The 17,183-nt window shown below is 37.3% G+C and overlaps 1 protein-coding gene across 2 annotated transcripts in view; it reads right to left on the bottom strand.

Annotated features, from left to right (window-relative positions):
* zmym2 (zinc finger, MYM-type 2) overlaps positions 1-17,183 on the bottom strand; it is a 141,485-nt gene that overhangs the window by 59,820 nt on the left and 64,482 nt on the right. For both annotated transcript variants that reach the window (XM_060826073.1, XM_060826074.1), the window contains exons 7-13: positions 13,401-13,613; positions 11,705-11,855; positions 8,630-8,742; positions 2,838-2,951; positions 2,007-2,157; positions 1,412-1,584; positions 271-436 (exon numbers count right to left, since the gene is read on the bottom strand). In XM_060826073.1, the coding sequence (XP_060682056.1) occupies positions 271-436; positions 1,412-1,584; positions 2,007-2,157; positions 2,838-2,951; positions 8,630-8,742; positions 11,705-11,855; positions 13,401-13,613 (1,081 nt within the window). The remainder of the gene's footprint in view (positions 1-270; positions 437-1,411; positions 1,585-2,006; positions 2,158-2,837; positions 2,952-8,629; positions 8,743-11,704; positions 11,856-13,400; positions 13,614-17,183) is intronic.

The following is a 17,183-nucleotide window of genomic DNA, read 5'->3' as shown; positions in this document are numbered from 1 at the left end:
TCACATATTTTTTGGAAAAATGTTTGACACTTATGGCTTCTACTATGCATGCTCTTGGGCGTAACATTACTGATTACATTGCAATTGAGTGACCTTTCCTACTAACTCTGTCAAATGACTGTACCCCTGCATTCTAGAAGATCATAAATGTGGACTGCTGACATCTAAACTGCTATACTCAACTTTGCACTGTAATCTTTTGCAGGAGTATTCAACTGCAAATATGAGTAAATATCTCTAAATTCCATGTTCGTTCAAGAAAGAACTTACCCATATTCAGATTTTCAGGACCTTTTTGTGTGGACATGTTGGGTTCATTTTGCTGACAATAGAACTGCAGGAGACATTGCTGATTACAAAAATGCTTCATTTCTCCCCGCCACTGAACTGATTCAGTCAACTCTCTCTGAGCTTTACAGCAGTCACATCTTGCAGCCTAAAAAAGAAAAAGATATTAATTAATTCAGGAAAACGGAAAATTCTGAAATATACTGCATTTACGTAAAAGATAGCTATAATTGTTTTCAAGCTGCAATTCCAATCTAAGTAATAGATTTAACTGAACCTTCCAATCATTCTGCACATCAAATAGTTTGTCTGATTGGTACAAGTAGTTATGTCCTTTGTCTCACATTTATTTTGTATTTTTCCATAAAGCAATATTTATATAAGAAATTAACATTTAAAATAATGACATTGCTGATTAATTTTATGTAAAGTAGGCCACCTTTCAGGAATTAGATTAATGTTGTCAAGAAAATTAACTTTATTAGGAAATACACAATATAAATTCTTAGTAAAAGCAACTAAGCGATACCAAACCATTTGTGGATGTCATCAGTAAACAAAAATTACATTGCTTCCTTTGATTTATCATCTATTCTTATTATGGTACAATGCATTTACTTGTACATTCGGAAATATGGAAAAGAAAGCTGCTGAGGTATATTCATTTGAAAATGACACATGTGTCATCCATCATTGAATTTATTTTGCTGTGGTACAGATAATTACAAATGGAATTGACACTGTGGCAAATAGATTACTTAAAATTTGCTTTTATGCAGCATATAAAAAAGTTACCCATTTCTTATTCTGTAACATTATTGTTGTGAAAAATATATTCTTGTAGATTGTATCACCATTAGAAAGGTCATTGGGTCTGTTCATTTCACTTAATCTATTCCACACTGTTTATCCACAGTCATTCCAGATAAATTACTCTGATCAAATTTAATCAATAATATTCCCCAATAATGGATTGACATCATATGCCAGTTACGCAAGTTAAGGACTAGATTTAAGAATGTAGGCTGTTTGCAATCTATAAGGCAATTTTGATTATAAAAGTAAATTTGAAATAAGGAAAAATGATTTAAAAAATCTAGTTAAGAAAATAAACTTCACTGACCTTAAAATACCAGTCTATAAATTTTTTACAACAATCATCACTACAAAAATCTCTTGCTTTTCCATCAATTTCTTTAGCTGCTGCCCGCTTACACATCTGGGAACAGTAACTGCAGGTAACACAGCGCAGACCCAAACGCTTTGCGAAGTCCTGCTTATACAGAAGCTTACAGCCTGAAAACATAATTAATTATTTTTAAGCAATCTTCCATCCACGTAAACAGGCAAATTACATAAATATGGCTAAAATCCCACATATATAGGTTACATAGAGAGATAAAGTTATTTTTCCACCCAACAGATAAAACCTTTACTTAGAGTTCTTAAAGATTTTTCAGCCCTGGCAGTATTCTGCAATATGCGCTTCCACTTTAGTTTCTCAACTGCAATAAAATGTATAAATTACACAAAACTCTTTCCATAAAAGGCTATTGATATTGTATAAACTGATCCAATGGGTGAATGGTCAACTCTCATCCCTATCTTCTGATATTAAATATACAAGATTAAAAATTAATTCTAATCAAACAGAAATTTGGGGAAAATATTCAAAATTACTTCTCTCATTAGGCCAAATACAGCGCAAGACAACCTACCTTCACTACAGAATGCTTTCTTTACTCCTGAGAACTTCACAGTTTCGTGTACAGTTTTCTCTTCCTGGCAATATTCACAGTAAGACACTATGCAGTGGAGTTTCTTGTAATCCTCACAGCACAGTTTACTGCAGAACTGAAATACATGATTCTGAAAAAAATGTCAATTACATTTTATTTACATTCTTTTCATAAAATAAACTAACCAAAATAACTAAGATGCTATGATGAAAGCACTTTTGACTTCCCATGTTTAAATCATATTTGGCAGTACTTAGTGTTCTTCCCTAATAAGGTTCCATGATTTCAGTTTGAAACGTTTTGGGACTTTTCTTGGATTTTTTTTCTATATGTCACTCTAACCATTTTTCTCACTACTTTAAAAGATACAGATCATTTTCAAGCTAAGTGGAGGGCTTGGGAATACATGATGGATACTCAAAATAGGTTGTAGTTTTCAAAACTTATTTCATAAGTAGCCTGAATTAATTTCATAAATCTAAAGATCAACCATGTTAGCCTTTGTCCTTGTAAACTCATTTTCTAGATCTGTGTCTTGTCATTCCCATAAAACCATCAAAAACACTCTATGTATTGCCCTCTCCAAATATGTTTTTACCATTTCCCAACTCTAACCTTACTTCACCCTCTAATCCAACTTCCCAGTTGGTGTCCACTTAGTATGAAATTTCTCCTCATTTAAAGATAAACTCACTTTCATTTATCATTTTTGAATTTCTGAAGAGAATCAGTGTGATTGTCCCATAATACTACTCAAAAGCCATCTGCAGCTAGTTACAGCACTTACATTAAAATTTATTTCCACCTTACCTCCCATTCCAATAGCTCTGGCTTAGCACTGAATCCAGTTTTGCAATAGGTACACTTCAGTTGCACTTCACTTGTAACAACCTGACCATTTGTCGTTGTTTGTACACTGTAAGACTAAAGCGTAATCATGATAAATATTATATCCACATTAATAGGTTCTTCCAATTCTCTCCAGATGTATTTTCAAGAACCATGACCTCAATGCACTCACAAGCCTGTGATTATAAGACTATAAGATATAAGAGCAGAATTAGGCCATTTGGCCCACTGCTTCGACACAAAAAAAATGCCAGTTTCTGGCCACCACTGAACATCTAATTCTATCAATCCAGATGATAGCAATGACTGGTTGAAGTTCAAACCTACTGCCAGGCTTCAAATGCAAACATTTTGAAGGGAACAAGAGTCTTCAGATATGGCTACTGGTTGTTAAATGGAAATACAACAGTGGTGTTCTTCAACTGCATCTAAAAAGCTAAGAAAAATTCAAAGTATGCTAATGTCATGTAAGGCATGATTTATCAAGAACAGTGGTCTCCAACACATAGATCATGACTGACTAGCCAATCATCAAGTGTCTGGCAGTCAATCTCACCACCAACCTGCAATCCTTCACCTAGCCATCTCTGACAATTGATTTCACTGTCTGCATTCCCTTGCTGAATGCATGTCAACTGTTGTCATTGCATGACTTCTGCTCTCAGAAGTTGCACAGCTAGAGAAATGTGTATGCTGTTAAGAGGCCTTGCCAGCTTTTTTTTATCGTGTTTCAGTTTTGTCCAAAGGGAAGATTATTGCTGGGTAAAGTAAGCTTTTTGGCAGCAATGAATACAAATGAATAAGAAATAATCTTGGAACTGATGTGTGAAGCCAGTACATTATAGTATAAGAAACACAGAAGGCGACTCAGCCCTTCTAGGACTATTGGCAAGTGCAGCTCAATTAGTCCTACTTATCTGGATGCTCACTGTAGACTTGCAGTTTCTTTTCCTTCAGCTATTCATTTAATAGACCCATGAGGACAAAAAAAAAGTTACAGGGAATGCAACTGAATAACGCAAGCAACCGGGGTCCCAGGTACAAACTGCAACACAAAAGTGGCTTCCCATGCCACCACACTTGAAAACAGCCATTAGCATTCAGGATGTTCCAAAGGTGGGGATCAAGAGTCCTACTTGCAGCGTGACCAGCAGAATAACACCACAAACTAGAAGTTGAAGCAATAATAATAGATAATCCTCAACAATCCCAAAAGAAAATTTTCTGATTCAATATGTGGATGTTCCTACTAGAGAAGGTGCAAAACTTGACCTACTCTTGGGAAATAAGGCAGTGTAGGTAACTGAGGTGTCAGTGAGGGAGCCCTTTGGGGCCAGCGACCATAATTCTATTAGTTTTAAAATAGTGATGGAAAAGGATAGACCAGATCTAAAAGTTGAAGTTCTAAATTGGAGGAAGTCCAATTTTGACGGTATTAGGCAAGAACTTTCAAAAGCTGATTGGGGGCAGACGTCCGCAGGTAAAGGGACAGCTGGAAAATGGGAAGTCTTCAGAAATGAGATAATGAAAGTCTAGAGACAGTATATTTCTGTTAGGGTGAAAGGAAAGGCTGGTAAATGTAGGGAAAGCTGGATGACAAGAGAAATTGAGGGTTTGGTTAAGAAAAAGAAGGAAGCATACGTCAGGTATAGACAAGATAGATCGAATGGGTCCTTAAAAAAGTATAAAGGCAGTAGGAGTATACTTAAAAGGGAAATCAGGACGGCATAAAGGGGACATGAGAAAGCTTTGGCAACTAGAGTTAAGGAGAATCCAAAGGGTTTTTATAAATACATTAAGGACAAAACGTTAAATAGGGAGAGAATAGGATGCCTCAAAGATCAGCAAGGTGGCCTCTGTGTGGAGCCGCAGGAGATGAGTCAGATACTAAACGAGTATTTTGTATCAGTACTTACTGTGGAAAAGGACATGGAAGATATAGAATGTAGGAAAATAGATGGTGACATCTTCAATAATGTCCATATTACAGAGGAGGAAGTGCTGGATATCTTGAAATGCATAAAAGTGGATAAATCGCCAGGACCTGATCAGGTGATACCCTAGAAAGCTGTGAAAGCTAGGGAAGTGATTGGTGGGCCCCTTGCTGAGATATTTGTATCATCGATAGTCATAAGTGAGGTGCCGAAAAAGTGGAAGTAGGCTAACATGGTGCCCCTGTTTAAGAAGGGTGGTAAGGACAAGCCAGGGAACTATAGACTGGTGAGCTTGACATTAGTTGTGGGCAAATTGTTGGAAGGAATCCTGAGGGACAGGATGTACATGTATTTGAAAAGGCAAGGACTGATTAGGGATAGTCAACATGGCTTTATGCAAGGGAAATCATGTCACACAAACTTGATTGAGTTTTTTTGAAGAAGTAACAAAGAGGATTAATGAGGGCAGAGCGGCGGACGTGATCTATATGGAATTCAGTAAGGCGTTTGACAAGGTTCCCCATGGGAGACTGGTTGGCAAGGTTAGACCTCATGGAATACATGGAGAATTAGCCATTTGGATACAGAATTGGCTCAAAGTTATAAGACAGAGGGTCATGGTGGAGGGTTGCTTTTCAGACTGGAGTCCTGCGACTAGTGGAGTGCCACAAGGATTGGTGCTGGGTCCACTAGTCATTTATATAAATGATTTGGATGTGAGCATAAGAGGTATAGTTATTAAGTTTGCAGATGATACTAAAATTGGAGGTGTAGAGGACAGCGAAGAAGGTTACCTCAGATTACAATGGGATCTCGATCAGATGGGCCAATGGGCTGAGGAAAGGCAGATGGAGTTTAAGTTAAATAAATGCGAGGTGCTTCACTTTGGGAAAGCAAATCTTAGCAGGATTTATACACTTAATGGTAAGGTGCTAGGGAGTGTTGCTGAACGAAGAGATCTTGGAGTGCAGGTTCATAGCTCTGTGAAAGTGGATTGCAGGTAGATAGGATAGTTAAGAAGGCATTTGGTATGCTTTCTACTATTGGTCAGAGTATTGAGTACAGGAGTTGGGAGGTCGTATTGCAGCTGTATAAGACATTGGTTAGGCCGCTTTTGGTCTGGTCCTATTAGAAGGATGTTGTGAAACTTGAAATGGTTCAGAAAAGATTTACAAGGATGTTGCCAGGGTTGGAGCATTTGAGCTATCAGGAAAGGTTGAATAGACTGGGGCTGTTTTCCCTAGAACATCGGAGGCTGAGGGGTGATCTTATAGCGGTTTAAATAATCATGAGGGGCATGGATAGGAGAAATAGACAAAGTCTCTTCCCTGGAGCTGGGGAGTCCAGAACTGGAGGGCATAGGTTTAGGATGAGACAGGAATGATATAAAAGAGACCTCAGGGGCAGCTTTTTCATGCAGAGGGTGGTACGTGTATGGAATGAGGTGAAGGCTAGTATGATTGCAACATTTAAAAGGCATCTGAACGGATATATGAATAGGAAGGGTTTGGAAGGATATGCGCCGGGTGCTGACAGGTGGAACTAGATTGGGTTGGGATATCTGGTCGGCATAGATGAGTTGGACCATAAGGATCCGTTCCTGTGCTGTACATCTGTATGACTTTAAATGAAAAATGTGCAACTTCCACATAGAAAGGGAAAATGAATTTCTGCTCAAAACTGTTAAAGTGCATTTGACTTATAAATCAACAAAATATATTGATCAATAAAAAGGGGAATTTGGAACAACATGACACAATAATGCACTTAAATTCAAGAACAGTTTTCCTTTGAATAACATGCATTGGACAAAGAAAGTTGACAAGCTGAAGGCGGTTTTGAAAATACAGCGGGTAAGATCTGCACTGAAACGTCATTTCACTTTTGCCATCTACTGGCAAACACAAAATATCATTCACAGATGGTGAAGCAGTCAAAGAAACAGAGATTGTGGTCGCTGACTCTTTATTCAAAGACTTTACGAACAAACAGCATACAAGAGCATGTCACTTGATGGAAAGCAGCAAGGCAAGCAGAATTTTTCTCCAGACATCTTTCAGCAACTATAGATGACCTGAAAGTTTGTAAATGCTTTACACTGCAGTTGGATGAATTCACTGACATGACTGACAAAGCCCAGCTGTTTGTTTGTTTTTGTGTACCCTGTATATGGTTTTTAAGGTTATAATAACTAAAAAGGATAAATTTTCCACCCTTTAACCCCTCAAAGAAAGAATAAATGGTGAGGATATCTAAAATAATTCAAAAGGTATGTACTTGAGAAAAACATTCCAATCAAGAAACTGGTTTCCATAATAACTAATGGTGCATCATCCATGCTTGGTGTAAATGTTTGTTGCATCTTATATCTTGCACAAATGATCCTGATTTCCTCTGTTTTGCCAATATCCAATTCAAAACCCACCAGCAGCATTAGTGAGCAAGTTAATAAAATTGTTAAGATTACAAATTTGATTTCATTAAGAGCCCTTCAACATGACTTGTTTAAATCCTTAGTTGATGTTGCCTATGGTGAACTGTTGCTCCATGCAGATATGAAGTGGTTAAGTTAAAGGAAGGTCCTGCAAAGAAGTTTAGATCTGATACCTAAAATCATAATTTTTCTTTAATCAATGAATGAAGTACGCAAGAAGCTATCAAATTGCTTCAGTTCCTAACAGATGTAACACTGAAATTGAATGAGCTGAATTGTGAATTACAGGGACAGCATAGAGACTTGACACATGTGACCAGTTCTCTTAATGCATTCAAATTGAAACTGGGTCTGTGGCACTCCCAATTAAAAAACAAAACACTGCAATACTTCAAGTTTGGAGAAACTAATAGAAAAAAAAATCAAAGACAAAAGAAAACTGGTTCTAACCAGGAAGTGAGTAGAGGATTTCACCAGGCAATTTCAGGAATTAGGTGTGATGAAACAAATTGTCATGATTGTCTTAAATCCATTCCTTCAAGCAGAAATTGGTGGGTTGGCTACCAAATTCCATTTGATGTTTGATTAACAAAGCAGTGAAGTTGTAATGGAGATAATTACTATATTGATATTCAAGGGACAGCAATTTTTGAGGACTCTTAAATAGAGAAATATACCAATTCCTAATATACCTGTGTTTTTAAAGTAAAGGCTTACTTTGACCCCACATACTTCTGTGAGATAGCATTCCCCCAAATGAAGATAAACAAGTTAATCTCTTGCATCCACTTGACAAATACCCATATGATCACTGCATATGACTAGCAATTACAACCCAGACTTGAAGGCAGTGGTAGACAATGCGAAGTCACAGATGTTACAAAAGCTTGGTGAGTAGAGGACAAAATTAATATTTATATATACTTGGTTTCAAATTTTATAGAACTAAAAATAATTGTTTATTCTATTTTTCTTTGGGGTAGATCTTGGATTGCATTTAAATTCAAAAGCAATCTTGTTCTTCAAAAGGTTGGAGACCACTGATCTAGACCCTGGATACATTCTTTCAACAAAATTAACACACTTTATCACAGACTTACAACAAAACAATCTATGCAGGTGATGCACATTCTGTTATTTATGGACAATAATGATTTCAAATTTATTTGTAAATTGAATGTCAATAATACAGCAGGAACTGGATGTATCAGATGTATTAGACGATAGTTGAACTGCACATTCATTCCTCTATCACATAGGCACAGCAAAACTGAAAACTTACTGAATGCTTTTAAAATAGTTGTCTTAAGTCAAGATTTTGAGAATAAGACATGAATTACAACTTGATATTAAGTAATTTAGCGACAAAAACAAAACATATAAACCTGAAATTTAGCCACACAGCTAGAGCTGCAGAAGTTGTACAGTTTTCCGTCAGGCATTGTGGCTTGATATTGAGGCAAAGCACTTCTTTTACAAAAGTGGCAAGATCCCATACCTAAAACAAGATGACCAAAACTTCTGTGAGATTTCAATGTGCAACATGTTGACCTCACTGTAAATAATTATAAAATCATAACCATAGCACTAAATATCTATCAAATATGTGCCCATTTCTGCTTCACGCAGAACATCTTGGCAAGAACATGTCAGGTAGACCTTCAATTTTGATTCATTATTAGAAATAAAGAGCTAGAAGGTTGAAAGCATTTGATCAACCAGGAAAAGGTACCAAGAAATTCTGGAAAACTGTTTCAGTGGGCTATAACATGCCAAACATATGACTACAAAAGGTTTATAAAGCATGAGGAGATACAGCATATCCTGTAAAAGATCACATACTCTGCAAAAGGTGAGGCTGAGATAATGGCCTGAAGAGTTAATGGTAAGAAATACTGGTAAATAAGACACAATTTAAGATTAGATGAAAATTGGAAAACTGGGAAGTGAGCTCGGAATAACAAGGAATAATATGTTATTTGACAAGGCTAGGGATTTCAGCTAAATCCAATCCTGATTTCATTCAATGCACTTAGTAGGGATGTCCAAAACGTTTGTTTAAACAAGTCTTTTGACTGTCTTTCATAGAGGACTGAAGAGCAAATATAAGGAATTAAGGTACAAATGGCAAAAGGAATGTTTCAGTTGTGAAGTAATAGCAATGTCGGTGCCCCTGCACTCTCGGGACAACAATTGTTCAAGACAGCAACTCATCTTCACCTTCTGCAGGCAATTAGGAATGGGGAATAAATGCTGACTTATTCAGTGACATCGTCATTCGATGAATAAATAAAACAAATATATGGAACTGATAAAAAAAATTCTACATAAAGAATTTGAGTTACTTGAAGTACTTGACCTTAGGACCATTTTACAAACAGCTAATATTTAGGTTAGTCTTTTTCAATTATTGTTTTCATATTTTAAAGTATTGGAATTACACATTTTTTCCTCAACTTCCTCTAAACATGGAACAGTATTGAAAAAAATAATTTATTTGTTTTGCACTGATCCATACAATTTTAAACAAGCAAACATTACCTGTGAAGTACAAGGATATTTAAGACTTGGATGTTATACTGCTAGTAGATCAAGCTGTAACATAAGAGGGGCTGCAGTTTGGACAAACCAGCAATAGGCGTTACTAAAGAGTGATCAGGAACAGGGATGTGGCATATATTTCTGTTCTGGATTAGTGGTGCTGGTTCGGGCAGCATCCGGGGAGCAGCTGATCTGCTGTGCTCATCCAGCACCACTAATCCAGAATCTGGTTTCCAGCATCTGCAGGATGTTTTTACCCATATATTTCTATTCCCAAGCTCAAGGAACAATGATTGAGAACATCATTGACAAAGAGTCACTATGGATTCATTGTGATTAAAATTATTATTTGTTCAGTGGGAAATTAGTTTTTATTTTAAGCTATTATGAATGTAACTGTAAACCAACTCACTTTACACAATTGGACTAACTGAAGAACTACTGTTAAAATATATTAATGCCCCTATTCAACAAATTATATAAAACAGGCTAAACAATTTCTCATTTTAAAATTATTCCACCCAAAAGTATAACAGAATAAATATAGTGCAGTATTAATTGTTTCTATAGATTAAATGTAATTGAAATATTAAACACAACATATATTACAACAACAGTTTGCACAACAGAAAATTGTCTCAAAGTAGATAACTTTAGGTTAGCAAAATAACAGATGAAATGTAAGAGGGTTAGAGAGAAAAGGCGTACTATCAAAGTATAATCAAAGAGGAGAGCTTTGATGTTCTGGCAAAGGGAGAGGGATGTGGTAAGTCAGTGAAAGCTAGAGAGAATTTCTGAACCACTGTAGTGGCTAAATGAGTCATTATTTTATTGGTATGAAAAACATGGTGCATATAAAGAAGCAAGGCAAGAAGAGATCATCAACAACAGCACGAGGCTATGAATAAACATGAAGTTGAGGATTAAAACTTTGAACTTAACTTGCTGGAACATAGGAAACTTAAAGAAGATTGAGCAAACAGCATGTAAATGAGAATGCTGTGCTTTGAAAGAATTTAAGCCTGCAGTAGATGGCTAGGATTACAGTCAAACTCCAAGTTGAAGTGAAGTTTTATGCAAGCGTGAAAGGGGAAATGTTAGAGGTTCAGGCAGTGAAGTTGTAGAGTTGGAAAACAGCAATGAATGATCTGATTATTTATTGACCTGCCCTCACATCAAAGTTGTCCACATTAGAATTCAGGTTTAGTGAAAATTTGCAGGTGATTTAATTAAGATAAACTCTTGAAGTAAAACTATTATGTTGATGGAACCTCCAAGGTCACAGACAAAGTTGTCACTGAAGTGTTTTGGATACTGCAGTTAATGGTGAATCTATTATGTTCAGAAGGGAAAGGTTAATTAATTCCTCACAGGTGATATGCACCTTTTTGATTTCCAACAACATACTGTTGTATAATTGAAAACATGGAACTGCAACCATGGGAAAGGTCACATAACTCAAATGTTACAAAAGCTGTACATAACATGTCAGATTCATGTAATCCTCATTAATATCATTGAAAATAATCTTTCCATACTATGTATCCTATTCTGAATTCCCTCTAATAAGCAAATAGTTAAAACACTGCAAGAATAAAGAACACTCACAACTATAAGACCTCCTTCTATGATTATTTAAAATTGAGCAGTTCATGAGTACAACACTCCAAATAATTTAGTTATTTAAACAAAATAATCTACATCAAATAATTTCACAACATAATTTTGATTTTAAAGATTAAACTTATTAAACAAACCCTTGTGGTACTGCACTCATTATTTTACATTAGGTGAATATATGAACAAAATATAATATCTTAAGGTTGTCTGATGCAAAATGCAGGAATAAACTAAAAGGCACAACTACATTAGCCAACATAAGTAACACAAACAAAAATGACACAAAGTTGCCGTTTTACCTGTTGGCTTTGGGCATCTTGTTTTGTGTACAGACATGCAAGCAACCGAACAGTATGCTTCAATATTCCCACCAGCTTCTACACGCTGAGTCATGTCAAAGCTTCTACATGGAGTTCTGCATGCTGTGCAGGGAATTATTTTACTGCTTCTCTAAAAGCAAGGTAAAATATTTAAGTTGAAGTGGTAAAGTCTTTACATCTAGCCAACAGTATTTATTTGATTTATTACTGAAGTTATAGTTTAATTGATCAGACTTCTGAAAAGAAAGAAATATTTTAGATAGCCATGAGGCAACTAGAACAGAAGCAATTCTGATCAAGTGAAATTCAGAATTTTTAACCATGAGGAACTAAAATATAGTTCAGGAAAAGTTGGTGATTCAATAAGGTGCTGACTTTGAAACACAGAACAAGAAAACCAATATTTTACCTTGTTGTATGAAAATGTAGCTTGATTCACTCAGAGCAGCAGTGAGGAAGCCACATGTAGCCTAAACATGCCTAGCTCAAAAAAAAATGTGAGGTAGGGAAGGAATTGCTCCCCTAATTGAGTGCAGTGGCATACTGGTAGTGTCATTAGACTAGTAATCCAGAATCCCACACTTGGGATGTGGTTAGGATCCCATCATGGCAGATGGTGAACATAAATCTAGATTTTAAAAAGCTAGCTAAGGTGGTCATATAAATGTAGTCAATTTTTGTAAAATCCCATCTGGTTCAGTAATGCCCTTTAAAAGAGGAAATCTTCTATCCAAAGTCTGGCCTACATGTGACTCCAGACTCACAACAACGATTAACTGTTCAAGGGCAAAAATGCTGGCTCTGCTGGTGATGCTTTTCATGAGATGTAAACAAAAAGAATTTCTTTTGCTACTGATCGCTATCTAAGGATCTTCTGTATAATAGTAAATGTGATGAATTGCAGGTATGGCCATGAACAGAAACAACACTGTCAAAAGAATCAAATGATTGGAGAGAGAAAGATCTGATTGTAACTTTCTCCAAATAACATTTTTTGAGATATTAGGAACTATCAGAAATAAGTTGTGAATGTTTCCTTCCCTTCTGCATGAATTGGTGGAAGAGGGAAAAAAATACCTAGCCTAAAGCTATAATTTCCATACTTACAAATTCAAGAACTAGTTGAAAAGAATACATTACACAAGGAACAACACAGCATTCATAATAACACCATTAACTTTGATCATTTAGCCACAAAGAAGCAGCCATTAGAAGCCTCAGTCCCTTACTTTAATAACTGAGTGTAACCATATCGTCACTTGCCAAAAGGTTTTTCAGACTTAAAAAAAATTTCTCAAATTAAACATGTGACACATGTATTGAGCTCTTCTGCAAATATTTGCCAAGTTTCTACACCAATAATTATAAGCCATTTGTAATTAGCTCTAAGTTGCCATGGTCCTAACTGGCTGCTCTCTCATTAGAGATAAACAACTAGTGGTGGTTTAACAGAGTGTCATCATGCTTCAGGAGAGGGGAGAGGTTGAGAAGGACAGTCCTACATGGTAATGTCAGCCACTGCAGGAAATGAACCCATGCTGTTGGCATTGCTGCAGTGCAACCAACCATCTAGCTAACTGAGCTAATCGACCCCCGATTAGTTTTAGAATATAAATTATAAAGGATTATTAGATACATTTGTCAGTTAACAGATACAAAGCAGGATACAAATTACCTGTTTAAAATCATTTAGGCACCTGGAGCTACAGAATCTTTTATGATGGCCATCATGGAAAAGGAAGTGGTTTCCAGATCCTTTATTATAACAGTATATCCCACACTGGTCACAGCAGTTCATTACAAGTCCATTGGCTTGTCTATATTTGTTGAAACAAACATCACTGCAAAGTTTGTGGACGAAATTCTTAAAGCTTACTTCATGTCGAATCTATAAAAGAAATGTGAATTGATACATATGTTGCACCCTTGTAAATTACCAGCCAAGTTGTGAATAATTAAGGGAATATACATTAATTAAGAATTATTTCTTTAACTGCTTTTCAATTAAATCTTTCAGTTGAGTTCCACAATCTAAGTTATGTAACTGTCCCTTAAATACATGTAGCTTGCTGTGTTCAGATTTTGGATGTTTGGCAGGGACTTGTCCCTCCTGAGAAAAGTGGTGGGAAGATAGCAGAAAGGATAAATAATTGGTTGGTACCAGGGAGATTCCTGCCACTTCAGAAATCAATTCTAGGTGGACAAGTGCATGCTCAACTTTCCTGATGGATTAGAGGCACAGGATTGAGGGTGCAGAGGGAAGGCTGCTGAAAGACATCCCGAGTCTTTGCCTCTGATTCCACTTTACTCTTGACTCCCACCCTAAGATCTTCTTGCTGTTCAACCAGCAACCTGGGCATTTACAGTGATGCAGCCATTCAGAAGGACTGTCAGTCTCCGATTGGCTGGCAGCTGAGGTTAGGTTGAATATTGCTGTCGTGGCACAGGATTAGCGGAGAAGCCAGCCACAAGGTGCCTGATTGGCTCTTGATTTGGTACGAGCTGAGTGTAATCTACCCCTATGCTTAGAAGAAACACAAACTCAAAAAGAGGGAAATCACCATCCTTAATTCTGGTTCTCAAACTAAATACAGAACCATATCACGTTCTGTTTACTCTTCTTCACAACCTCCTTCATTACAAGTTTATTAACTGACTCTTTCACAGTGCCCAAAACAATATCTAAAACAGCCCATTCCGTAGTTGATTCCTTGATACACTGACCTAGAAACCAGATTTCAATGTACTTCAGGAAAAAAATCCTCCATGGTAACACTGCAATTTGTCAGCCTGGTGGCACAGCGGTCAGCATTGTCGCCTCACAGTGCCAGGGATCTGGGTTTGATTCCAACCTTGGGTGATTGTGTGGAGTTTGCATGCTCTTCCTGTATTTAGGTGGGTTCTGCTGGGTCTCCGATTTGCTCCCACAGTCCAAAGATGTGCAGGTTAGGTGGATTAGCCATAGTAAATGCAGGTTACAGGATGAGGTTGGGTTTGGGTAGGGATTTTATTCTTTTATTCTATTTGGTTTGCTGACCCTGTATGATTGGAGTCTCCTCTGATCTCTGCACTATCTTTGTTACATGTACCTCCAATTCCCTGAATTATATTCCACTTGACACTCAAACTACTGGAAGGCACCTTTTTAACTACTTCCAGTCGTATTACTGAAAACAGCTTTGTCCCAAAGCTTTCCATCTTGCACTCCTCAGGACAAATGCAGGACAATTTTTGGCATAAGAGGAGAAGAGTGAGATTGGCAAGTTGACTGATTGTTTTTCCAACAGCAACCATTTGGCATATATTGAATCATCGGTTCTACATGCTTCCAAGACATTAATAAAAGTGCAAGACTTGGACACACTACTTTTGATGGCAGAGAACATGTCCCTACACATGAACATATACTCAATTTATTGCCTACCAGAGTGACAGTATAGCTTGATGGTTGTTCAGCTGCCAAATTGCAGAATCCCATCTAACTGTAGACATTTTGGTTTTGGAAATGTGGTCAACTTGCCCACACATCATGAGCATAGGAATTTCAGTGCTGCTTGTGTGATGCTAGGTATACAGACTATAAGCCCAAAGGATTAGCTGATTAATCAAACAACACGTCCCTCTGGTTGCTTGTCATAGACAGAATACAGACTGTACTCAACATCCTGCACTTGTAAAGCCCAAAACCTGTCTATAGTTAGATTTGATTCCCTTCTCAAGGGCAATTAGGGATAGGCAACTACTGCTGATCTGTCCAGTAATGCCAGAAATTCCAGAAAATTAACATTAACCCAGACACCAAAACCAATCAACAGCGAAGCAATGTCTGGTTTATAATTAGAATTCATGAATTATAGAATAACATAATAAATTATTTAAGTATGGAAAGCCGCATTTTTAGTTGTCCTTGAGAAAGTGGTGGTAAGCTGCTTTCTTGAATCTTTGCAATACACATGGTTGATCCAGAGTGCTGCTGGGGAGGATTTTGGAAGACTTCAACTTTTGTATAGTAGAATCCTGTCCAAATAGTACTATTTTAAATACTCAATTTCAGTCAAACTCACCACAGTACCTAGTGACAAAAGGCTTCTTCATTCCAAAACCTCTGTCCCCATGTTCTTGTCTCTCTTTCCAACCTCCATTACCACACTCAAACACATTCAGCAGGCCCTCTTCAAAATCTTCCTATTGTTGGCTGGCCAACCCACTAGGATTTTGAGCCTGTTGCCCATCCACCCAAGGCAGTCAGATCCCAGCATGACATGGGCTCTGCAGTTCTGTGCTCCCCCCACCTTCAGAAACCTGTCAAAGCTCAGACTCTATTGTTTGCCTTTCCCATCTTTCCTGTCAAAACTCTGGCTCTATTCCTTCTCTGTAGTCAGTTTGAGACTATGGCTATGCTACAGCTCCCCCATTCCCAGCCAGCCAAACCAACTTGAGACTTGGGCTTTGCTTCAACCCTCTCTTCATTGGTCTGCTGCCTTTGCAACTCCACCAAATGGCCATTATCAAAGCAGGATTTCCCACGAGTGGCAGCTCTACCAAACCTGATCCCAGTCTCGTAGTTGGTTGAGATTTCTCAGACTTTTTGAGATTCTCTCCTTCCTGCTTTGGCCAAGTTGGTGGAAGCTGAAGGGAGCTGAAGCTCAGAAAAAAATTAAAAGTCGAGATTCTACCATCCGAAGTCGAAGTTCTCCAAAGATCCTCTGAAATCATAACAGCACTATTGGTTGATCCACAGCACATGAACTGCAGTGATTCAAGAAGGCAGCTTATCACGACTTTCTCAAAGGCAGTTAGGAACAGGCAATAAATGTGGCCAGCCAATAATGCCTATGTTCCACTACACAATTTTTAACAAAACTGGCAGAAACATCTAATCACTAAAACAGTAAGTACAATGGATCTCTCTTCTCCTTACAGGTGAAGGCTGATATGACTTAATAGAGGTATTTAATATTCTTGATGATCTTAATGATATTAATGATCTTGGCAGCAATAGGTATGTGTACAAAAGCAGAAACTAAAGATGTTGATTATTAGATGGTCACTGAATAAAATAAGATGGAAGCAAAAAAGAGCTGAATAGATGCTCTAGACAGGATAAGGATGAGACAAGGGCAGAGTGCCACGTCAAGGGGTGGGCAGTAGAAACAAAGAGACAGCCTTGACTGACAATCATGGGAAACCTTGGATCAATAAAAGCAATACCTGATGCATGTACTGCAGGAACTAAGTGATGCCAGGTCAAATGTTTAACATGCAACTGTAAGTCGACAAGATTGGAGCTGGATGTGTATGTGATTTGGAGTGTATATAAATAACGAGCTCTTGTGGCTTTTCAGAATATTATCTTAGATTGCCTAAGGCTGGCTCTCACTCCATGTGATTAAGTAAATGATTAATAACTACCTGAGTGTCCTGGCGGTTTGTTAAGTCACACCAAAACAGTCACCAT

Source organism: Hemiscyllium ocellatum, chromosome 6 (genome assembly GCF_020745735.1).
Source record: "Hemiscyllium ocellatum isolate sHemOce1 chromosome 6, sHemOce1.pat.X.cur, whole genome shotgun sequence".
NCBI classification, from domain to species: domain Eukaryota; kingdom Metazoa; phylum Chordata; class Chondrichthyes; order Orectolobiformes; family Hemiscylliidae; genus Hemiscyllium; species Hemiscyllium ocellatum.
The sequence above is the reverse complement of the archived record's forward strand: the minus strand, read 5'-3'. Positions and strand labels throughout refer to the sequence as shown.